The sequence below is a fragment of the Neovison vison genome, chromosome 8 (assembly GCF_020171115.1).
Source record: "Neovison vison isolate M4711 chromosome 8, ASM_NN_V1, whole genome shotgun sequence".
NCBI classification, from domain to species: Eukaryota; Metazoa; Chordata; class Mammalia; order Carnivora; family Mustelidae; genus Neogale; species Neogale vison.
Window position 1 is genome coordinate 29,583,585 of NC_058098.1, and position 24,119 is coordinate 29,607,703.

At 43.9% G+C, this 24,119-nt stretch overlaps 1 protein-coding gene across 2 annotated transcripts in view; it reads right to left on the reverse strand.

Annotated features, from left to right (window-relative positions):
- DNAAF9 (dynein axonemal assembly factor 9) overlaps window positions 1-24,119 on the reverse strand; it is a 128,321-nt gene that overhangs the window by 29,129 nt on the left and 75,073 nt on the right. For both annotated transcript variants that reach the window (XM_044263363.1, XM_044263362.1), the window contains exons 21-28: window positions 20,236-20,339; window positions 16,040-16,186; window positions 14,904-14,992; window positions 14,383-14,484; window positions 13,999-14,116; window positions 11,961-12,049; window positions 10,456-10,614; window positions 4,742-4,867 (exon numbers count right to left, since the gene is read on the reverse strand). In XM_044263363.1, the coding sequence (XP_044119298.1) occupies window positions 4,742-4,867; window positions 10,456-10,614; window positions 11,961-12,049; window positions 13,999-14,116; window positions 14,383-14,484; window positions 14,904-14,992; window positions 16,040-16,186; window positions 20,236-20,339 (934 nt within the window). The remainder of the gene's footprint in view (window positions 1-4,741; window positions 4,868-10,455; window positions 10,615-11,960; window positions 12,050-13,998; window positions 14,117-14,382; window positions 14,485-14,903; window positions 14,993-16,039; window positions 16,187-20,235; window positions 20,340-24,119) is intronic.

The window sequence follows — 24,119 nt, forward strand, 5'->3', positions numbered from 1 at the left end:
CTTTCCATTAAAACATACCGGAATAGGCTCTACTGTTTAGAATTAAGAATTCTGTCTGAAACAAACTCCCCTACACATATGTATCTTTTGAACATTTGTACAAATACAACTCTACAAAATTCTAGCAATGGAATGGCCAAATTTGTTCTTAAATACATTATATCACTTTACTTTATATTTCTATCAATACTATACGAATGTACCAATTTTCCTACACTGTTGCTATGTAATAAACCAGCCCAAAACTAAATTGGCTTGAAATAACAATGATGTATTTATTCCTCATGATTCTGTGGATTAGATGGGCAGTTGTTTTGGCTTGGGGTAGCTCAGCTGGGGAGATGGATGGCTAGGCCTATCTCTCCACATGATCTCTCACCCTCTATCAACCTAGCCCAGGCTTCTTCATATGGTGGTCTCAGCTCTCAGAGGCAAGAAAGTGAAAGCCCCAATGTGTAAATTCTTTAAAAGCCTCTGCTTATTACTTGGTTCTTGATGTCCCAATGAGCAAAGCAAGTCACGTGCCCAAACCCAAATTCAAAGTATAAGAAGTAGATTCAACTCTTCAACTGTTGATGGAAAGGGCTGTGGCCATATTTTAAATTTTCCACAGCTGGCCATGTAAAAAATTTTGCTTTTTAAAAAAAATTTATGGGCTTTAACACTGGCCATTTAATTTAATTTAATTTTTTTTTTAACAGAATGGGTTTAACTTTATTTAATAACTTTCTATCCTTGATCATGGGTGCCACAATTCTCTTACTCTATTTCACGTGGACCTCTTGCACATGGAATATAACAGCCCATAGCCCATGTGCAGGGGACTAATCATTAGTTTTCCAACAGAGCATTAGTAAACCCCTATAGTAAATTACTTTCTGGAAGGAGTTCAAAGGTAAATTTGGAAATACCTCATTGATTTCTAAAAAGCGAATAAATCAGTAACTCTGAGTTACTGACTTAATACTTTTGATCTCCCAGTATGAAAAAAAAAATGAAGAAATTAGTATACTCATAGTTCTAACACCCATGATTTTGTTACTTGTATTTTTATAATCCATAGCCCTAATTCATAAAACATAGCCTTATTTCTATACTTAAATAGATTATATGCTCATCTTCAGTACTTTTATATATTTCTCACTTATTTATTTAAATTCTCTTAAGGACTTTGAATTCGTCAAATGTTGGCACGCCCATTATTCAATGATATTTCATAAGCATTAAACAGAAATGGTTTCTGCACCCACAAAATCTAAGTCTGTATTCTACACTCCCTCTCTTTCCTCTAATGATCTTCATTTCTTTGTCTATTTTTCTTTTTCAAAGGCTTTTATTTATTTATTTATTTGATATAGAGAGAGAGATCATAAGTAGGCAGAGCAGCAGGCAGAGAGACAGGAGAAGCAGGCTCCCCGCTGAGCAGAAAGCCCAATGCGGAGCTTCATCCCAGGACCGTGAGATCATGACCTAAGCTGAAGGCAGATGCTTAACCCACTGAGCCACCCAGGCGCCCCTATTTTTCTCTTCATTTTGTTATTTTCTCAAGCTTGAGGTTCTCTGACAGACTTAAATTTTTACAGGGTCTATTCTACTTCTCAGTACTTTGATTGAGATTTTCAATAGTATAATGGTTTTATTATTGTCTGTTTTCTTTCTAGGGCTCTAGCAGTTCATTTTCCATCTGCTTCTGCTAGCTAAACTCTTTAGTCCCCCTGATCTTTTCTATTTAGCAGCTTTATTGAGGTATAACTTATATATATCATAAAATTCACTCATTTTAAGTGTATATAGTTCAATGATTTAAAAAATAAATTTATAGAATTGTGCAACTATCAACATAATTCAATTTTAGAATATTACATCATTCCAAGATCCCCCTTCCCCAGACCGTTTATTTTCTTTGAACTGTTCCCACCTACCCTGTTAACTCTTCTCCTTAATTTTTTTTTTTTTTTTTTTGTCTAGGCTAATTCTTCTAAAGTATAACCTCCATCTGTTGTTTGCTTATTACTATCTTTTCCAACTTTTTTTAAGTGGTAGTATCTAGTAACACATTAAACCTCCTTCTGCTTTAGTTCATCTTTATTTTTTTATTGTTTTTTTTTAAAGATTTTATTTATTTATTTGACAGAAAGAGAGAGAGAGAGCGCGCACAAGCAGGGGGAGTGGTGGAGGGAGAGCTGGGGAAGCAGGCTCCATACTGAGCAGGGAGCCCGACATGGGGACTGATCCTAGCACTCCAGGATCATGACCGGAGCCGAAGGCAACTGAGCCACCCAGGGGCCCCTGTTTTGTTTTGTTTTGTTTTTTAAAGATTTTATTTTTAAGTAATCGCTACACCCAGTATGGGGCTCGAACTTACAACCATGAGATCAAGAGCTGTATGCTCCTCCGACTGAGCCAGCCAGGTGTCCTTTAGTTCATCTTTAAACAAAAGCTTGAGGAGAAGAAACAGGACTGGTAGGAAGGGTGACATGTAAGAGTCAATGTGGCAATCCAAAGTATGGGGTGATGCTCAGCATTCACTATAATAACCTAACCTCAGACAGAAGGAAAACAGACCACCTTGGCTTTTTATGGGAAAGCAGAACCTAAGTCACAGCTAAAGAGATGAGAGATAGTAAAGATGTTTCTTGCTATTAGTCGAGGTGGTAAGGGAAGTAACCTCTAATGTAATTTTTTAAAATGATTTTATTTATTTATTTATTTAACAGAGTGACAGTGAGAAAGGGAACACAAGCAGGGGGAGTGGAAGACGGAGAACCAAGCCTCCCACCGAGCAGGGAGCCCGATGGGAGACTCGATCCTAGGACGCAGGGATCATGACTGATCAAGGACTGAGGCACTAAGGCGCCCCTCTAATGTAATTTATATGAGAAATCTAAAGGTATCAACTTGGGACTCAAACAGGAAGAGAGCTCTTTCAGATGAAGGTTTAAAGGGTGGATCAATCAGTTCCCAGGGCATACCAGTAACATGAACTAGCCAGAAAGACCACATGACTACAGACCCAGGATATACTTCACTGTGCTACTAGACAAATAGCTCTGTGAAGGGACAAGGTAGTGCTGAACCTGTCCCTAGTAAGGAGTGCTCTGAGGATGAAACAGATACTTTTAGATACCACTGGGGCAGTGTAAACTGTGAAACCCACTCAGAAAGCAATTTTAAAATGTGAATAAAGAGTTATAAAACTGATTGTTGAATTAGCTAATATCTCTTTGAAGAAAATTTTCTAAGGAAATTACCTGAAATTAAAGAAATTTATATGGATAAAGATGTTCTTACAGCATTATTTGTAACAGTGAAAAGTTGGAGGCAACCTATGTGACTAATAGCAGGGAAACCACTAAGATAAGCATGTCCATCCTTACACAAAATGACTATATAATTAATCAAAATGCAATTACCACTGTGATATTGGAACATAAATACATTAACTTATATAATATGTAATTACATATTTTGTTATATGTTAATCTAAGAAGAAGGATATAAAATTGTATATATTCCATAACTGTAAAAAGACACAGATAAAAAAGGCAAGGAATTCACAAAAATGATAATAGTTACATTGAATTAGTGAGATTATGGGTAAATTATTACCGAATTTTCTTTCTTTCCTTTTTTCTTTCTTTTCTTTTCTTTTTTTTTTTTTAGAGAGACAGAGCACATGCATGTGGGTGTGGTGAGGAACCGCGGGAGAGAATCTTTTAAGCAGACTCCTCACTGAATGCAGAGTCCAAGCAGGGCTGGATCTCATGACCTTATTAAGATCATGACCTGAGCTGAAACCAAGGGGCAGACACTCAACCAACTTTGTCACCCAGGCACCCCAATTATTACCCAATTTTTTTTTTAATTTTTAAAAAGACATTTATTTATTTATTTAAATATATTTATTTATTTATTTGACAGACAGAGATCACAGGTAGGCAGAGAGAGAGAGAAAGGGAAGCAGGCTCTCTGCTGTATGACCTGAGCCAAAGGCAGAGGCTTTAACCCACTGAGCCACCCAGGTGCCCCAATTTTCATTGCTGCTATTATATTACTTCCAAAGTTTAAAAAAAACAAAGTTCACCTATTAGTAGTGAGTATGAATGTCATTAACCGAGGTAAGAGAGCTTTAAGATTGCTTAATCATAGGGGTTCCTGGGTGGCTCAGTCAGCTGAGTGGCCAACTCCTGATTTCAACTCAGGTCATGATCTCATGGGTCGTGGGATCAAGGCCTGCTTTGGGCTCCCTGCTCAGCGGAGAGTCTGCTAGAGATTCTCTCTCTCCTTCTGCCCCTCCCCCTGCTAAGACACACATACTCTCTCTCTCAGATAAATAAATATGAGGGGAAAAAAAAGGCTTAACCATAGGAAAAATTATCTATGAGATACTCTAAGTACTCTGGAAAAAAAGCACTTCCCCTATAGTAAAGAGGAAAAGAAAAGGCTGTTATGGGCATTCTTTCTTTCTGGGAGAAGCTGTTTCAAGTCCCACTGCCCTAGATGGACAACTTTTCAGTACACAAAGAAAAGTGGTGAGTGGCTCTGGTCTATAGGTGTCTTCTGAGAACCTAGTATTAATCTAGCAACAACTGAGCATTCATGATATATAAGGTATACTAACGCATTCCAAAAGACAAACGCACATAAAGATGTGTCTCCTTCCGGTGGGTGGAAGAAAATCGCTTTCTGTGCATTTAAAGCCACCACATCCTGTGGGCTGCAGATGATCTGAAGTACATACCTGTGCTCCATGTAGCAGCTCAGGGGATCCACGCACACCGTGATGGCACCAATGGTGAAGGAGGACTTGACCTTTGAGTCTGGATGGGTCTGCAGGGCCTGGACGACATCAATAACATCTGTGTAGCTGGGGAGAAAAGAGAAAGATTAGCTTACTGACTGGGGTCGAAGAACGCTGAGGGGCTGAGTGAGCAAGAGTGGAAGGAAAACCACAAGGAGGAGCCTTCACTGGGTTCCTTGGGGTCACCCCGCTTTATAATTTAGAGCCCCTCCCTGCATTCCACAATGTTTCTGCATTCCCAAACCTCATTAGTACTCCTAACTGTGTAAGAGTGAGTGGAAGAATCTCCCACCACTTCTAGGAGTAAAGGGAAGCCTGCAAATGACCCTGGCGCTCTTAAGGGTGGGATTCGTATCTCCTGCCTGGAACTCTCTCCAAACTGCAGACTTCCAGAGCCAATAAATATTTTCAGTTAGAACTTCGCATGTTCATGATTCAGTTTCCCATGCCTGCTCCTCCCAAGGCCTTGTTCTTCTCAGCAGAGGGGATTCCATTCTTTTGTTTGGAGTCATCACTGACTCCATTTTTTCTCAATTTTCAAAATATAACTAGAGTGAGATTGCTGCTCACATTCTCCCACTACTACTGGATCCAAACTGTTATCATCTCTTGCACAGATTACCCCACAGCCTCCTCAGGGGCCTCCCTGCTTCTGTCTCTGTCCCTGCCCAACCTGTTTTCAACAGAGAAGCCAGAAAGACTGTGCTAATCCCACCGTGCTAATAAGCCACTGAGTGAGTGGCTTCCATCCCACTTAGCGTCAAAGGTTTTTTGTTGTTGTTGTTTTTAATTTATTTGACACAGAGAAAGAGAGAGAGCACAAGCAGGCAGAGAGACAGGCAGAGAGAAAGGGGGAAGCAGGCTCCCTGCTAAGCAGAGAGCCCAATATGGGACCCGATCCTAGGACTCTGAGATCATGACCTGAGCCAAAGGCAGAGGCTTAACCCACTGAGCCACCCAGGCACCCGCGTCAAAGCTTTTAAAGCCCTTACCACAACCCCCAAAACTATCTGTGATCTGACTCCCACACCACTAGGAGTTTCTCCTCCTCCTATTCCTTCCCTTACCTGAATCTACTCACTGTGACCTCCTGGCTCTTCCCTGAACATGCCAGGCACACTTCCACACTGGCGCTCTCTGTCCCCTCTCCTTGATACTCTTTTCCCCAAATGTCTGTCAGGCTTGCTCCCTTCAGTTCTCTGCTCAAATGGCATCCTGAGAGAGGTATCCTCTGACTTCCTACAGCCTATATGACATAGCAACCCTCGTTCTGCACAGCCTGCCCCTGCCCCAATTCTTCCCCATGGCACTGAACATTAGCTACACATACTGTTATTTTCTCACTTGTTTACAGTCCGTCTTTAAGTAGTAACGTAAAGTGGTTGATGAATGGTGTAATCTGTGATGCCTAAGCAGGACAGATGAATGAACTGGATGTTCAGTCCTGGGTAGACTCTTGGCCACTCCAAGAAGGGGCCTTCAATCTTTACCTTGTAGAGAACATTTTCCCAACTGACCTAGCCTATCGCCAAAAGGTCAGTTCCTATAGAGGGAAGGCAAATCTGAAGGCAGCCTTATTGATCATATGGGCCTGAGCCCTTGGGAAACCAGGGATGGTGGCTAGGGGGATAGGTACAGCCTGCCTGAGCCACTTCCTGAGTTCCTACAAATAACTCATCTGCAAAACGGCACTTGGCTTTATCCCAAACTACAATATTCACCGGCCCCATAAGGTCTGCCTCTGTCCTGACCAACTAGCAGTGCTTCAATCAAGAACAGGGTGTAACCTATTCTAGAGCTCCCCCACGAGGGCCTGACAGCCAAAGAGCTGTTAGAGTGAGCCCTCTCCTCCTGGTTTCTCCTCCTGCCTGGGCATGTGTGTGTATTGGCACATAGGATTCTTTCTCCTGGTTGTGCAATGTCTGGTTAGGCATGGATGCAGAAGAGTCCCCCACACTGCTGGATCTTACGCACACCTGAAAGCAGGACTGACTGAAGCTTAGATACTGCCCCAATCTCTTTGTGGTCACATTTACCAGATTTAACTCTTCTGGGTAAGTCCCCCAGCCTTGCTCCTAAGTATTAGTTTTCTCCCTCTTCTAAAAATAAATTCTGGGGGGCCCCTGGGTGGCTCAGTGGGTTAAAGCCTCTGCCTTCGGCTCAGGTCATGATCCCAGGGTCCTGGGATCGAGCCCCGAATCGGGCTCTCTGCTCAGCTGGGGGCCTGCTTCCTTCTCTCTCTCTGTCTGCCTCTCTACCTACTTGTGATCTCTGTCTGTCAAATAAATGAATAAAATCTTAAAATAAATAAGTAAATAAATTTTGGAAGCTTTTTATTTTCCATGTTTGGTATGAGCCCAAAGACTCATTTCTCAGGGCAGAAGAGAACTGAAAGATTTACCAATCCTATAGATTTTGGTGATTTCAATAACACGGGTTATCCTTTAGAGACAGTGGCTAGGGAATTCCCAGGTTTTCAGAGCATTCCATGCAACAGAAAAAGGTTGGAATGAAAATAGGCCCCAAAGTCCTTGGTGACACCACTGTATCTAAGTGATGCATCTGGGCACCACAACCGGGAACTGCTGTGGCAAGAGAAGAGGTTCTTGGTGTCACTCGCTGTGCTTGCTGGGACGGGGAGGCTGCTGGACCCTCCCTCCCTCCTCAGCCCTTGCCTGGTAATCATCCTGGCCAGGGCCTCCAAACGGAGGGGAAGCAGCCCTTACTATAGAGGAAGCGCACTGCTCCAGCTACCAGAGCTTCGACTTGACCACTTTGGCTAAACTGCCTCAAATGCATGATGAAGGCAAAAAAAAAAAAAAAAAAAAAACCCAAAAAACAAAAACCTGGCTTTTCATGTTTCCCTCTTTCTTGTCAGTTCTCTCTCTCTCTTTTTTTTTTAAAGATTTTATTTATTTATTTGTTTGACAGATAGAGATCACAAGTAGGCAGAGAGGCAGCAGAGAGAGAGGAGGAAGCAGGCTCCCTGCAGAGCAGAGAGCCCGATGTGGGGCTTGATCCCAGGACTCTGGGATCATGACCCAAGCCAAAGGCAGAGGCTTTAACCCACTGAGCCACCCAGGTACCCCTAGTTCTCTCTTTATTACAAATAAAAGCAAAACAAAAAACAAAACAAAACCCCAGCAGGACTTTAACTTTCTTTCTTCCTAAACAACAGATACCCTATTCAAGTGTCTTTTGGCCTGTTTTATGTTCACAATTTAAGCCTACAATTTGGGCAAGTGTTTTAGATTAATTCAATTTTTATTTTGAGACAGGCTTTGTTTTTAAATATTTTAAAGAATGACTTTACAGTATTCTGGAGTATGAAGAAATACAATCCCTTAAATTCCTTCAAGTTAGTATTTTAAAATTCAAATTTCCTCAGTTTAGTGTGTGTGTTTCTAAGTTCCAGACAATTCTGTCACAATTCTGTGTAGGTTCCTATATCCACCACCACAGTCAAGACACTGAATAGTTCCAACACCACCAGGATCCCTTGTGCTGCCTCTTTTACAACCATGCCCACCTTCCTCCCGCTTCACACTCCCATCCCTAACTCTGAGCAACCACCACTCACTCTGTCCTCTACTTCTAAAATTTTAACATTTCAAAATATATTGATTTTAAAAACAGCAACTCCACTGGCTATCAAAGGTCAACACCACTGCCCCACTGCTGTAGTAAAGCCAAATGGAACCAGGCCACTCTAGGGGCAAAAGAAAACCCACCACATTCCCCCAAGAATCCTATAAATTAAGATAAAAGCCACATTTAGAAAATACAATTCTCAATTTGAGAAGCCTCTGGAGTCTCCCTTTACTGGCAACCTCTCAATACTGGGCTCAAAGGTCCAGCCCCAAAGGAGATGGTCATGCAAAAAGGAGGCTGCCAAGAGCTCCCTGCCGAGCCACAAGAGAATGGGCCCTGTTTGTAAGAGCAGTGTCTTAGTGAGAGCCATAGCACTCAGCTGAGTGCTTGAGTCCTTCAGGAAGTCTGAGGTCCCTAGCATCCCAGGACTATGACTAGGCAAATGCTGGGTAAGAGCACACGAGTGGGCTAGCTATACACTCTCACTGCCATCCAGAGCAGCTGGGGCAGCTGACACTTTTGCAGATGAGTATTGCCAGAGACAAGGGGTCAATGATGCTCTCTAAAGTGACGGAAGATCGCAATGCTATACAATGACTATACAATGTCAACCTGCTGAATTTGACTTCAGGTCCACACCCACGATGACCCTCAACTTTGGCAGGGGCTGATCCATTCCTTTCATCATTAGAAGCAATGGAAAACCAGAAGAAAACAAGTGGTTCTGCAGTGCCTGGGTGGCTTAGTCCATTGAGCGTCTGACTTGATTTCAGCCCAGGTCTTGATTTCAGGGTTGTGAGTTCAAGCCCTGCTTTGTGCTGGTCATGGAGCCCACTAAAAAATACACACACACACACACACACACACGGTTTCAAGCCTAGACTCTTGCTCTGCATCTTCCATGACCTTGGCCTACAAGCCGGACAAAAGGTTTGATGGAAGGGAAGCCCAGGGCAGGTGTGAGAATAAGGCCTGAAGGGGAGGGAAGATGGCCTGGTAGGGTACACAGTCCTGCCCACCTCTGGCCTTAGGACCACCTGCCTGGCGTTTCTCTACTTCTCACCATCTACCCAGGAGACTCAATAGGGCTTTGGATCCAGGCCTACTCTTTACTGGAAACAATTAGCCAATTGCACATAGTAATTATTATGAGCACAGAAAATACAGCATAGCATAAAAGCACTTTGTGAGAACTGCAAAAAGCTTCTGTATTATCAGCCATCATGAAGACCACAGTCTGTGTTTTCCTGACCTGGCATGATCTCTTCTGGGTCTGAAGGGTAGTGGGCCTACACAAGTCACCTCCTTGGAAGGCCTTAGAACACGTCAAGGTAAGCTCCTTGTAGCCAGGGTCCCTGAAGCAGTAGTACTCACTCTGTCAAATCTGTCCTCACCAGGGAGCTCCCTGCCCAGCTGGACTATTTATGCTCCCCACTGAGGGTCCCAGGAAACCTTCCTGGACCAGCCATTCTGGGCATGGTGGGGCTCAAGACTGTAGAGTGTGGGGGCTGTCTCTGCAACTCCACATGAGGAAGGACTGAAATACATGACAAAGGAAGAGGCTTAGGGATTGATATTGTTATAAGAATTATCAAGGAATCTTGCCCAGAAAATCTCTTCCCTAATTCTCTACCTTTTGGGGATACCATGATACTGAAACCAAACCTAATTTTTAATTTTATTTAATTTAATGTTTTAGAGAGAGGGAGAGGGTTGAGGGAGAGAGAGAGAGAATCTCAAGCACGTTCCATGCCCAGCGTGGAGCCTGATGCGGGACTCGATCTCACAAACCCTGAAACGAAATCAAGGGTCGCACGCTTAACTGACTGAACCACCCAGGCGCTCTGACACCAAACTGAAAACTTATGTATAAGCGAATTGCAGCCACTCTGGGCCACTAGACAGCAACCAGAGGCCTTGTTTAAGGCCTCTCTGGGTAGAGCAGACTCTGCTCATGAACATGTGGAGGTCGTTCTGTGCCCCAGGCTAGCAACATAAAAAACAACAGTAATGGTAAGGTCAACACCATACCCCACTGTTCCCAGAAGACTTCTAGTACTCACCCTTGCAACACCACCAACAGTCGGGTCTTCTTACGGGTGTAGGCTGACTGGCGGGCAGGGCGGTTCTGCTGAGCCTCTAGGACGCTGGAAAGGTATCTTTGGAAGTGGGCAGCATGAAAACACTCAGAACTATCCATGATTTGGCGGTATACCATCCACCTGGAAATGGCAAGCAAAATCTCAGTGTGGGGGCCAAATGATAGTCTGGCCCCAGAGACTCAGCTTGTGGATTCACGTGTGACCAGTACTCCCACAGACATTTTGCCTGGTAACCCTGCAGAGGAGAAAGCAACCCTGGCATCACAGACGCAGGTGGAGAGCACTGGGTGGGGAGCTCCATGTCCTGAAACCACCATCACTGGAACTTCTGATAGGAAATGCCTTGCCATAAGGAAAAAGGTCAGGTTAGCATATGAGCATCAGTCAGACTTAGGAGTTGAGAAAGATTCCTTCTGAACATGCAGTCATTTCCTGAAGGACCATCCAATAAAATGGTTTCAGTCTGGTACTCTTGTAAGGAAGTGAGCTGGGTAAAGAATTCAGACTATTTCTACAACAAAAGCAATGGATATGAGGGAGGAACTGGCTAGCCACTTGGTACTTAAAAGAGGCCTAGTATTTCCCTATCATGTCTCTAAAACTTATCGAACCCCCCATATCTCCCTGAACTCCCAAACTTCTAGGCAAGTTCCACCTTCTCGATTCCTTTACGGCCTCCTGTGGGATGACTTACTTTGAGATACTAACTGTCTGTTCAGTTAGCCAGGGTTGTTTAGTAATCTGTTGGCCACAGAATGTGATGGATGAACGATTTCCCCAGTTTCCCCTAAGCTGACATGTCCCAGCTGTACTGGAACTGATGCAGTCCCCTGGTGGTCAGGGTTGGATCACACCCACCAGCTCCCAAGTTCTAACTCCCCTGGTCCTGAATGGCCCTGCTTAACAGGCATACTTCCAGGCCTTTGCCTGTGCTGGTTCTGCTGCTACACTGCTCGTCCCAAGATTTCCAAAGGTTCACTCCTCATTTTCTCAGGCCTCTGCTCAAATGTCCCCTTCTCAGTGAGGTCTTCCTTGAGCACCCAATTTAAAGCTGTACTCCCTCCCCCAACTTAGCACTCTTCTACACCCTTCTCTACTTTGTTTTCTCCACAGCACTTTTCATAGCTAATATACTACCTTCCTTAACTGGTTAATCGTGTTTCCAAACTAGAATGTAAGCTTCACAAGGGCAGAGACTTCCTAACTCATTTCGAGTTGTTCATTTGTTTTTGTTCTAGAACTAGTTGTTCTAGTTCATTCGCTTTCTAGATGTTCATTTGTCACCCACACTTAGAACAGTGCCTGGCATATAGGAAGTGCTCAGTACAAATGTGTTAAATGGATGGATGGTTACCGTGCTGATACCAATCACACCAAAGGCCAATACACGTTGAAGGTTTCCCAGTGCCTAGGGGGCCCAGGCACAGAATCCCTTTCCCCAAAGCAAAGGCAGCAGCTATACTAACCTGCCATATTCCTTATGCAGAGTGACCAGAAAAGCACAGAGCTCGCTAGCATGACAGCCTGGGAGGCCAGTTACAATGCTGACAATTACCTATATGAAAGAAAAGTCACGTGAGTTCATCATTCAGCTGGGAGAGAGTGTTGTGTAAAAGGTTACGAGAACTGGGGTGCCTGGGTGGCTCAGTGGGTTAAGCCTCTGCCTTCAGCTCAGGTCATGATCTCAGGGTCCTGGGATCAAGCCCCACCTCAGGCTCTCTGCTCAGCAGGGAGCCTGCTTCTCCCTCTCTCTCTGCCTACTTGTCATCTCTCTCTCTGTCGAATAAATAAAATCTTAAAAAAAAAAAAAAAAAAAAAAAGGTTACGGGAACTGATTTCTGGAGCCAGCCAGGTTCTGTAGGTCTGAAGCTCAGCACCAGCACTCATCTAGCTATGTGACCTTGGGCTCATAACAGAACCTATCTTGCAGGGTGGGTGTGATGATTAACTGAGTTAATTTATATGAGTGTTAATATTTAAGTGCTTAGAACAGTCTGTGGCACATAGCAAATACCATATAAAATGTGGTGTTACTAATAACAATTTTCATGGAGCAGGTTTGACTAGATCAGTTAAAATACAACAGAAAACACTGGGCAGAAAGGAAGTCTCGGACAAAATGTCACAGGCGAAACTGGTGTGGTAAGTAAGCTCAGTGAAGGAGAGGAGTGGCATGGGGTATTTCCGCCTGGCTGCCCAATCTGTCCAAACTGCATGAACTGAGCTAAGGAAACAAACGGGGTGTAGGAAGCATTCCTGAGTCTTGACCAGAAGAGGAGCTGGACTGCCCTAGCCTTAGCACACAATCAAATGAAAACAGGGCCCTCCGCACGTATGTATTCCAAAACAACTTGAAGAAAGCCCCTGACAGAGCAGGAGTAAGCAGGGGAGGAAAGGAACCAGGTAATCGCTGAATGGTTATTGATTTAAATGACATAGCGTGTGTTTTCTGTCACAACATACAAGACTCACCGGAACAGGCCTGGTCACAGATAACTCAGACTAAAGCTCAGCTTGGTGGCACTCATCACTTGAGCCGGTCACATCAGCAGAGAGAGGGAGCCCTCTTCTCTTCTGGGAACCAGGAGTTCTTGCTCTCCTCTGACCAGGCCCCTATTCTGTATCCCTTTCTGCTCCTGCAGGCAGTACTTCATGCAACTTTTTCATTATCCTCCTCCTCCTCTCCTTGGTTCCTATTCCTCAGCACCCAGGCCCCTGCCTCTCAAATCACAGCACACGTGCTCATAGACAGATACCTTCTTACTTTAAGGCCAGTCCTACAGCACCCTTTTAATAAAATACAGCAGGTAGTCATTTTCATTTTTAAACTCTTGCCTAAGGGAAAATCAAGGCTCCTAATTGCTTGGTGCTCTTATTATCTTTTGCAACTGAGCATCTTCTAGGTTTGCATATAAATAATGCCCTCTCTGAGCATAATAAGACATCTGGTTCTGAAGAAATGGTGGGAGGTATTAAGAGGAGGGGCATGTGCAGTCAAATGCTCTACCACTGAGCTATACCCACTCTGAGGAGGGGCATGTGAGATGGGAGCGGATTAAAATCTACTCCTGGGAAGACGATGTTTATAAAGTATCACCTTACCCTGGTAATGCCAGCACGGCCCAAGTAACAAGTCCCTTCCTCTTATGAAGCTCAGTGTGTCACCGGCTGCCAGGTAAGTCCTTATCACAAACAGAAAGAGCTGATGGCATGAGAGCACACTGAGCAAGAATTTGAAAGACACAGAGAAGCCAGGGAAGGCACAGCAAGGGGACAGGGCTTTATGGCTGCTCCCGGGCTTGGCTGGGGTCACTGTAGATGCCTATACACTCTCACTGTGCAGAGCAGGTTTCATGTGTATTATACTATCGGCATCCAAGGAGGTGGAGAGTCTTACGAAGGGACTCTGCTTGAGCTCTTTTCGTTAACTGACAGAAGATCGAAGGGCAGCCTATTGGGATTATCTTCCTGTGACTTCCCAGCATACTTGCTAAGTTGCTGTACCTTGTCATTTTCTACTTGGTGAATGGGGTTGATTTCAGCTCGTTGCAGCAGGACAGGGAGATGGGTCCTCATCACAGGTTCCCGACTAATGCTGCTGATGGCGAAATGCTGAAGAAACCTAGAAAAATAAAGACAATGCTGTTATGTTACATCACTAGCCTTGCCTAAATCTGTTCCTTCACATAGGAAACTTTAATTGCTAAAAAAGATACTTACAGAGATTCACTCTAGAGAATAAAATTGTTTATGGTATCACTACCACCTTATACACTGATCCCTAAGAAGCTACAAAGAAAAAGGAGCTTAGAAAGGACCAACATGGAGGTTCCTGACATTTCAAAAGCCAGAACATTGAACATTTACATACAGCAAACTGGAGCTCACCAGTCTAGCTCTGGAAGTTTGGCTGGGAGGACCTTTAGAGGACTCTGTTTCTCCCCAACAGAATGGCCCAGGACACTGAAGAGCTTCTGGGCACTGGAGTGTCTGGAATATCAAAAGTTCACAGATTAGAACTCTATCCCCCTACAGCACACATACTTTACATAACTCGTTCTGATGCTTTCAAGCCAGAGTCCCGTGACACAGTCAACACTTCCAAAACAAGCATCTCACTGACTTGAACACAATGCGGCATTACTGTGTGAGGACGGGTGTGCCCACAGAGGAAGGTTCACCTGAAACCCTTGGTAATATTATGGGTTTCTGATTCTTGTGGATTTCATCTCTCTTCACCTCTCTTTCCCCAAGGGCACTGGCTACCTGTAAGTGGCAGCGCTGGAATGACTGTGCTGGCCCTTTCGGCAGCCAAGCCCCCTGTGTTACGTAATGTAAGTCGCCCTGCAGAGACAGCAGACACACACAGCTTAGGGAAACAAGCATAAACGCTGAAGGCAGCCACTTACAATCTCTTTTGTTCCACAGATAATCCATCTTCCTGGATCACTTTTAAAGACAGCCCTGAGTTAGCCTGCTGTTGCCAGGGGGAGAAGACCTAAACAAAACAGAATTTGAGCAAAGAACACTTTAAACTCAACAACAGGATATGGAATCCACATGGGGATTTGATGGTTGTTGAAAATCTAGACTGACAGTACAGAGAAAAACCATCATAACAAACAAGTTTGTTTCAAAAATAGAGGCCTGCAGCAATTTTGTTCTGTATTTTTCAAAACTAGAATTTCTTTCTGGGTTCCTCTCCCAGGGATTCTGCTCCTTCAGAGGCCAGGAAGCACGGAAGAAGGCGTCAGGTAACACTGTTCTGGCAGCAGGGGCCTGTTCTTCCTTGAGGACAGGACCAGAAGAAGGAGTGATTCAGCCTTGCCTAGAGGCAGAGGGATGGCTGAAGAGAATCTAAAGGGTTCTCTCTCGGGGACACGCAAAGAGCACGGGCGGACCAGCAGGCAGTAAGAGGGAGACATGGACTAGCCTGAGATGCCGCTCTGCGACCAGACCAGCTCTTCTCTCTTCTGTGTTCGGTTAGTCTCCCCAGAGAGAGGGACAGGGTTTCTTCACAGGCTGTGGCAATCACACCTTTCTGAACATTGTCACCAGTCAAGAGGCTGGCCATGTGTTTAACTTTGGTTATTGCCTGGTCTCTAAGTGGGTTGTATAATTCTTGGTAAGCTCCCTCCTCACGCAATCTGTACCGAGTGCCTATAACATGGAGCCTTCCAGGTGGGACTTCACAAGGGAAGGGCCTGTGAACCATGGGAAGGGAGAGACTAAGGTAGAGTAGAGCTCTGATCCATTAGGTAGGGTCAGATAATTCAATAAAGTAGCTGAAAGAAAAATGAGTTTAATTAGACCTAACGGGACAAAGAAGATTTGTCTTAGCAGCTAAAAAGCCTTTCGTTCAGTTCCTTTAGGTTCTCCTCTCACTGGCAAAAGCACCACTCCAGGACCCAAGAGGATTAGAAGCAGCCACCTCCACCAGGCCTCTCATCACCTTGCTGTTAGCCCTGAGATGTGGCCTTACCATCTAAGTTCCTAAGGAAAAAAAAAAGTAGTATTTGTTTTGCTGACCAATGATTGGTGTTACCTCTGAGTAAAATGCTTGGTATATCTTTGATTTGGGGAACAGGGCAATCATCAGAAAATTGCTTGATCCATGGAAATGAACTGGGAGATAAGGAAGCAACGAGCTTTTGAAGTCTATCAGAAGGGCAGCAACAACACTCGTGGAGTCCTAAAGAGAAAAAGGATGGAGCATCGGTGAGAAAAGCATCTACATGACACTACCCCTCACAATACTGTCTGAACACAAATGACAAATTTCCCTGCAACTGTTTTCACATTATGTGGTGTACTGGGGTCCAATGATAGATGTGCTTTCCAATACCCAGTTGAGGGAGATAAAGGAAGTATAAGGGTCTTTTCCCCTAAATTGAAAATGTCATCTCAAACGTCTTTCTAGTATCAATCCCTAATCAGATATATGATTTTGGGGCACCTGGGTGGCTCAGTGGGTTAAAGCCTCTGCTTTCGGCTCAGGTCATGGTCCCAGGGTCCTGGGATCGAGCCCCGCATCGGGTTCTCTGCTCAGCGGGGAGCCTGCTTCCCTTCCTCTCTCTGCCTCCCTCTCTGCCTACTTGTGATCTGTCAAATAAATAAATAAAATCTTAAAAAATATATATATATGATTTTTTTAAAAAGTTTAATTATTTATTTGGGGGGAGGAGTGGGAGAGGGAGATGGAATCTCAAGCCAACTCCCCACAAAGCACAGAGACCAATGTGGGGCTCGATTTCAGAACCCTGAGATCAAAACCTTAGCTGAAATCAAGAGTCAGATGCCCGAATGATTCACCACCCAGGCACCCTGATATGCAATTCTTTAAAAAAGTTATCTCTATACCCAATGTGGGGCTTGAACTCATGACCCCTGAATTAAGAGTCATAACATCCTAAACCGAGCCAGCTAGGCTAACCATGGTTTGTAAATATTTTCTCCCATTTTGTGGGTTGTTTTCACTTTCTTTCTTTTTTTTTTTTTTTTTCACTTTCTTGATACTATATTTTGATGCACAGAAGTTTTCAATTTTGATGAAGTCCTAATTTATATATTTCTTTTGTTGTCTGTGTTGTCGGTGTCATAATCCAAGAAATCACTGCCTATCCAAGGTCACGAGGATTTTACTTCTATGTTTTAAATTATTATTAACATATAATATATTGTTTCAGGGGTACAGGACTATGATTCATCAGTCTTACACAATACACAGCACTCACCACAACACATACCCTACCCAGTGTCCAGCACCCAGCCACCTCATCCCCTCTAGCAACCCTCAGTTTGTTTCCTGAGATTAAGAGTCTCTTATGGTTTGTCTCCCTCTATGATTTTGCCTTGTTTCATTTTTTCCTTTCTTCCGCTATATGAGCCTCCACTTCGTTTTTTTAAATACCACATATCAGTAAGATCATGTAATTGTCTTTCTCTGACTTATTTCGTTTAGTTTCATACCCTCTAGTTCCATCCACATCACTGCAAATGGCTCCTACGTTTTCTTCTAAGTGTTTAACAGTGTTGGTTCTTAGACTTAATTTTTTTGTATACAGCATAAAGTCAGGATCTAACTTCATTCTTTGCATGTGGATGTCTAATTTTCCCAGCACCATTTGTTGAAGATACCTTTGAATGGTCTTGGCACCCTGTTAAAAATCATTTAGCTACATATGTGAAAGTTTATTTCTGAGCTACTTTATTTCTTTGGTCTATTTATCTGACTCTATGCCAATACCACCCTGTTGCTTAATTACTATAGCTTTGTAGTAAGTTTTGAAATCAGGAAGTGTGAGTTCTCCACCTCTGTTCTTTTTTTAAGATTATTTTGGCTACTTGGGGATACCCTGAGATTCCATATGAATTTCAGGATGGGTTTCTATTTCTGTAAAAAATGCCATTGAATTTTTATAGGAATTGCACTGAATCTGTAGACTGCTTTGGTAAAATTGTGGTCTTAACAATGTTAAGTCTTCCTATCCATGAACATAGAGTATCGTTTCATTTATCTAGAACTTCTTTAATTTTTAGAGCTTCAAATTATAAATTAGTCTGATAAATTTTATGCTATACCCAAACAAGGAATACTATTCATGGATGAATCTAAAAACCATTATACTGGGGCACCTGGGGGGCTCAGTCAGTTAAGCGGCTGCCTTCAGCTCGGGTAATGATCCCAGGGTCCTGGGATCAAGCCCCACATCTGGCTCCCTGCTCAGAGGAGAGCCTGCTTCTCCCTCTCCCTCTGCCTGCCTCTCTGCCTACTTGTGCTCCCTCTTTGTCAAAGAAAATGAAAATAAAATCTTTAAAAAAATAAAAAACTGGGACGCCTGGGTGGCTCAGTCGGTTGAGCCACTGCCTTGGGCTCAGGTCATGATCCCAGTGTCCTGGGATGGAGTCCCACACGGGGCTCGTTGCTCAGTGGGGAGCCTGCTTCTCTCTCTACCTCTGCCTGCTTGTGCTCGCTCTTTCTCTCTCTCTCTCTGACAAATAAATAAATAAAATATTTTTAAAAAATAATAATAAAAAAATAAAAAATTTAAAAAATAAAAATCATTATACTGAGTGAAAAATGTCAAACTTAGAAGGATACAGAAGGTATGATATCCATTTATGCAACATTTTATTTTATTTAAAGATTTATTTATTTATCTGAGAGAGAGTATGCTCCCAAGCAGGGGGAGGGGCAGACAGGGAGAGAGAGAAAAATCTGTAAGCAGACTCCCCGCTGACTATGGAGCCTAATAAGGGACTTCATCCCAGGACCCTAAGATTATAAGCTGACCCAAAATCAAGAATCAGATGCTTAACAGACTGAGCCACCCCAGGCAACCCCATTTATATAACATTTTAGAACTGCATATTGATTTACAGTGACAGGAAGCCAGAAGTGGAGGGAAAGAGGAACTGCAAAAGGGCATTAGAAAACTTCAAGGGTGATGAAAGCTGTCTGTACCTTAATTGTGACAGTGGTTTCATGAGTATATACATTGGTATACATCTGTCAAAACTTTAAATGGTTAGTTAATTGTACTTACATTGTATTTAAAGTATATGTCAATAAATTAAATTATTAGCAAAAATATTTAAAATCCTTAAGTGGTCAAATCTGACAGACTTTTCCTTTGGAATTTCTTGTGTCATTACTAAGCTCACGAAGTCTTCCTGTCCCTGGAAGTTTTAATACTTATTCATTTTTATACTCTTCTTTCTTCTAGTGAAATTTAAAAATATTTAGTCTATCAGAAGTTTATTTTGATTTTTGATATGAGGTAAGAATCCATTCTGCCCTGCTCCAAGTTAGCTAACTTATTGTCCCAGCACTTGAATGATTCACCTTTTCTTCTCTCATCAAAGTTTTCATCTAATAATGCCATCCATTCAATCTTGTTGGCCTGCTTGCACTTTTGAACACCCTTTAAGACAACAAATTCTATGTGGAAGAAAGATATAATTTTCTCTGAATTGTTCACAGAAATTATTTTCTGAGCCATCTGACCATACCACCTCACCTAGTCTGTCTTGACTCCCAAACAGGCTGGTTTTGAGGCTGAAATCAAAAACAATAGAGGGCCTGCACTCCACCCTGGTGTCATACTGAGCGGAAGAGCTGTACCTTGGCCTGGAGGAGAACAGCCTAGGGAGAACTCATATTTGCCTTCTTCCTTGCAAGGGGAGGGGAAAATGTTAAACAAACTGGTGAAGTTAAAGGGTGGCTCTGGGAGTAGAACTTTCACAACGGTAGAGGGGAAGTCAGAGTTTGTCCAGGAGTAGGGCTGAGCCCTCATGGGGAAAGTGAGCCATTTCTCTTCTCTCTGGATCACTTAAAATTCTTTCTCATGCTAATGGGTGAGTTGAGCCCCATCAACTCAAAAACAGCTTCTTTCCAGTTCTTAAGTGAGTGAGCCTTTGTGTTCCTGGGCAGGAGAGGGCCATTTAAGGCCTTCTTCAGCCTACTTTCTGGTTCTCTTTGGGATAAGTTAAGTGGGCATGGGTGGCTGTTGGCCCTCCTGCCCCAGACTCTTTTCCAGCTAAGCCCTTTATGGCGCAGTGAGATTAACAAATGGACAGGCCTCTCCCTGAACTCCCTGCCTGCCTGCCTCAAGGGCAATGCTGGTTCCTGACATCCTGACCCATGGTGGTGGAGCAGGGAGAGGGAGTTATTTGGTTTTCGTCTCAGAAGTGTTGAGTATCCTTCTGAACATCAAAGCCATGGACTAATAAAACACCTACCCCATCATAGAATGAAATGGAATTCATGTGATCCTTGGAAAGGACGATACTCCCATGATGACGGTGAGAAAACAGAAGACCCCTAGAGAAGAAGTGCACCTTCCCTGGAAGGAAAAAAGAGCTGGTCAGAGCTGGAGGGCTGGATCCTGGGGGCCAGATCCCAACATCCTTGCATGTATCAGGGCACACCACACTGGTAACTAGAGACTAGTATCTGTAATGCTTTAGTTACACAATTTTTATCCTGAGTCCTATGTTCTGGGGAAGCCAATGCACACTCCTGGAGCTTCAGAGAGAAATGAGGCATCACAGACTTTCCATAAAATTAGAAAAAACAAGTGACTAAGTTATCAGCTGCTGGGAGAGAGGCAAAATTCACATTCACTTGTGGGCGTCTTGCAGGGAAACACACTGAAAAAGACTCTGGGTATGTCTGCTCCACCACTGAGTTTACAGACTCTCCTTTCTCCTATTTTGGCCGAAGCTGATTTGGCTCTAAAGAGACCACATCACTCACTTAAAATCCAGCAAAGAGCACCAGGGTCTCAGTTAAAGGACTGGTGAAGGGACCTAAAGGTCCCTGTGCCCAGCAAAAGAACATCTGAATTAGTTAACTGGGGATACTACAGGCAGTAGAGGCCTGCTACTCTAGAGCTGCTCCCTCTCCCTCTGCCTACTGCTCTGCCTACTTGTGCTGTGTATCTCTCTATCAAAGAAGTAAATAAAATCTTTAAAAAAAACAAAAAAGATGGGTAGGATGTGGACAATGGATGTGGCTTTCTCAGTTCAAGGATTCAGGTCCAAAGAAAGCTGCTGTTTCTAGGTGGCCAAGGTCATACAGAATAGCTCATTATGGGCCCTAGGGGACAGACCAAAGAAGAACAGGCAGCTAAAATGACAAGTGTTAAGACTGGGCTTGCTTTGGAGACTTAAATGAAGCACCCAGAGTACCCATAAGACTCCTGATCTCTGGAGTTGGTCCAAGCTGTGTGCTTTCTTTTCTTCTAACAGTCTTTCTTTCTTTGTTTTCATATCTGTAGAAGAAAGAAATTACTTCTGGAGTTCAAGGCACAAGCTTGGGAATACTGTCATCAATATCTAACTGCTAAAGCAGAGGACAGAAGACAAAGAAGAGGGACTGATTCCTCGAGCTGTAGCTCTAGGAAGGTAGCCCCAAAGCTCTGGAGATTGTAAGGACAAGAAAAGCAAAGGCCAAGGTGAGGAACTTCGAGGACTTCAAGCTGAAGTCTTCCTGAGGAGGTGGGATTTCAGAAAGCAGAGAGGCCTAGTGAGTAGGTATGCTTCTGTGTGCATGTTAATGGGGCATGGGAAGAAGTGGGGGAGATGGAGGCAGTTTTTAGGCACAAGATGAAGTCTGGAGCCTCACTATCAACAGAAGAACTAGATGACCAGTCAGAGGGAAACAATGCTAACCACAGCACCTGGGGCAGCAGCAGCCCACTCCAAGGCATCAAGTGTAAGCCTCACAGCCTCTAACAAGTACAGTATGACCTCCTTTGCACATAGCCTTGCCCTATGGCCCTCTTGAGTAGAGGCAACCCATGACCCAGCCTCATCCTGCATCAAAGCCAAGGTTCCTCATGGCTGTTCCCAGACTATTACCTTCCATGCTGGCACAATACTTTCACTCCCTCAGAGACACAGCTATTTCTTCTCTTCACTGTTCACCTAAATGCCCTCCCAGTCATGCCACAACACTTTAAACAGCTTCTGAATGTGCTCAGTCTTTTCTTCCGTAGCCAAGAAGGTCCGTCTCTTCTGAGAGATCGGGGAATGGCCCACGCCCCATTCTGGCCTCACTACTCCTCAATCCCAATGCCACAGCAGTAAAACAGCACCCAGAACATCTCTGAAATCTTCAGCTCCAGAACCTACTCTTGGACTACAGCATCCCATCAGTCTTTTAGTCATCTCACTCCCTGATCTCATCCTCTGACGTCACTGAGCCTTTGAAGCCTCAGTCCCCTAGTTTTCCCCGATTGCTCAGAAACTGCTCAGATCTGCCCACATCCAGGGCAGATCTTCTGGAACAGGACATTCTTTAATCTCTGTTTTGTCAGGGAAAGGGACAGGAACAGATTCTTCTCAGTGTTTACTAGTTAACACCAACTGCACCAAGCACGTCATATACCTTACAGTTTTCTGCCTTCCTAACAATCTAAAGAGGCTATCTTCTTACAGGGCTGATGGGGAGACACACCTCAGACAGGTTTCTCCCAAAGTCACAGAACTACTACTTCAGCGGAGCAGGGTACAGATTAGAAGTCTGTAGGGGACCAAGGCATTGTGGCATCTGGCATCCTTCGATTCTCACCCGGCTTCCTCCCCTCTACCCTCTCCAAATGGCTCATCTGACGACTTGTGCTCTCTGCTTCTTAGCCTTATGAGGCCCACAGTGTGGGGCTGTTTTAGCTCCTCCTCCAGCTCCCCCGGGGCCCAGCCAAGATTTTCAGCACTCTCCTCATACTACGACTTCATCAATTCGGGCCACAAGATAACTCTATCTACTGTTTACAGAAAAAACAGGGATCAACAGGTACTAGGAGGTAAGAATTGCTCTCCTACTGCTTACTCTCTGTACCTCTCCAGGTCTGGGCTCACCCTCCACCTGTGTAGCTCTAACATGAAGCTTCTCAGAAGCAAGTCTAGTAGCACTCAAAGGCTTCCTGGACAACATCCTTCCAACGATTCCAGAAAAAGAGCACAGATGAGAGAGATTATCTCTACCATTTCCTCTCTCTATACTCTGAAGCCTCGAAACAAAATGGGAAAGAGGAAGACAGAAATTCACAAGGCACTGCTGGACAAGCACTCATTATGGGGCCTGGCCTAGGGCAGGAACTCAGTAAATGGAAGCTAATTTTAGTACTGGCACAGAACAGCTACCTTGGGTCACAGCTACCCCTCACCCTGGCTCTGGAAGCAGTAACTTTCATTATCCTCAGAGCACATATGAAATAACTGAAGTGACTCAATGGGTGGTCCAATGCCTGTTATCTGGTCTCTCAGATCCTAATCCACTTGAAGTGATGACACTTCCAGTATCTGCTCTGGATTCATAACTGTCAGACTTCGGTCTGAAGGGATATGCTTTGGGATAAACCCAAAGCACTCTACCCACAGTGACCACGGTAACCAACTCCTGAGGAGATCTCCTTGTCTTTTTTTTTTTTTTTTTAAGATTTTATTTATTTATCTGAGAGAGAGAAAGTGAGTGAGAGAGACCACAGTGGAGAAGCTGACTCCCCATTGAGCAGGGAGCCTGACATGGGGTTTGGCCCCCTGTCTTATCCTTGGTGTCCTTACTGAAAGGCCACTGTCATTCCTTCTCCATTCTGTGAGTCCAAAAACCTAAGGTAAGAGGAAGTTCTCCCTGACTACTCAAGCAGCAGGGGACCAAGGGATGGTTCTGTCTTTGATTGACCTCTGCATCACCAGGAGTCCAAAAGAAGGATGAGCCCTCAGGGCAAACCAAGACACCAAATGTCAATGAAGAATTTGGCTTTCCTTCCTTCAGACACCTGGCTACACAAAGAAAACTCCTCCAATGGTCCAGCCTGTATGAAGAAGTAATATTTATTTATCTCTGCTGGGGAGATAAGATGCAATGGCTGATAAGAGACTCAATCTCACAAAACAAACTGAGGGTTGCTGGGGAGGGGTAGGTACAGGATGGTGGGGTTATGGCCATTGGGGGGAATATGTGCTATGGTGAGTGCTATGAAGTATGTAAACTGGCAATTCACAGACCTGTACCCCTGGGGCTAATAATACATTATACGTTAATTTAAAAAAAGGTGCAATGGTTGGATAATTTTCATTCTATGTGACAGTGTGTGAAATGTACACATATTGTTTAAAGA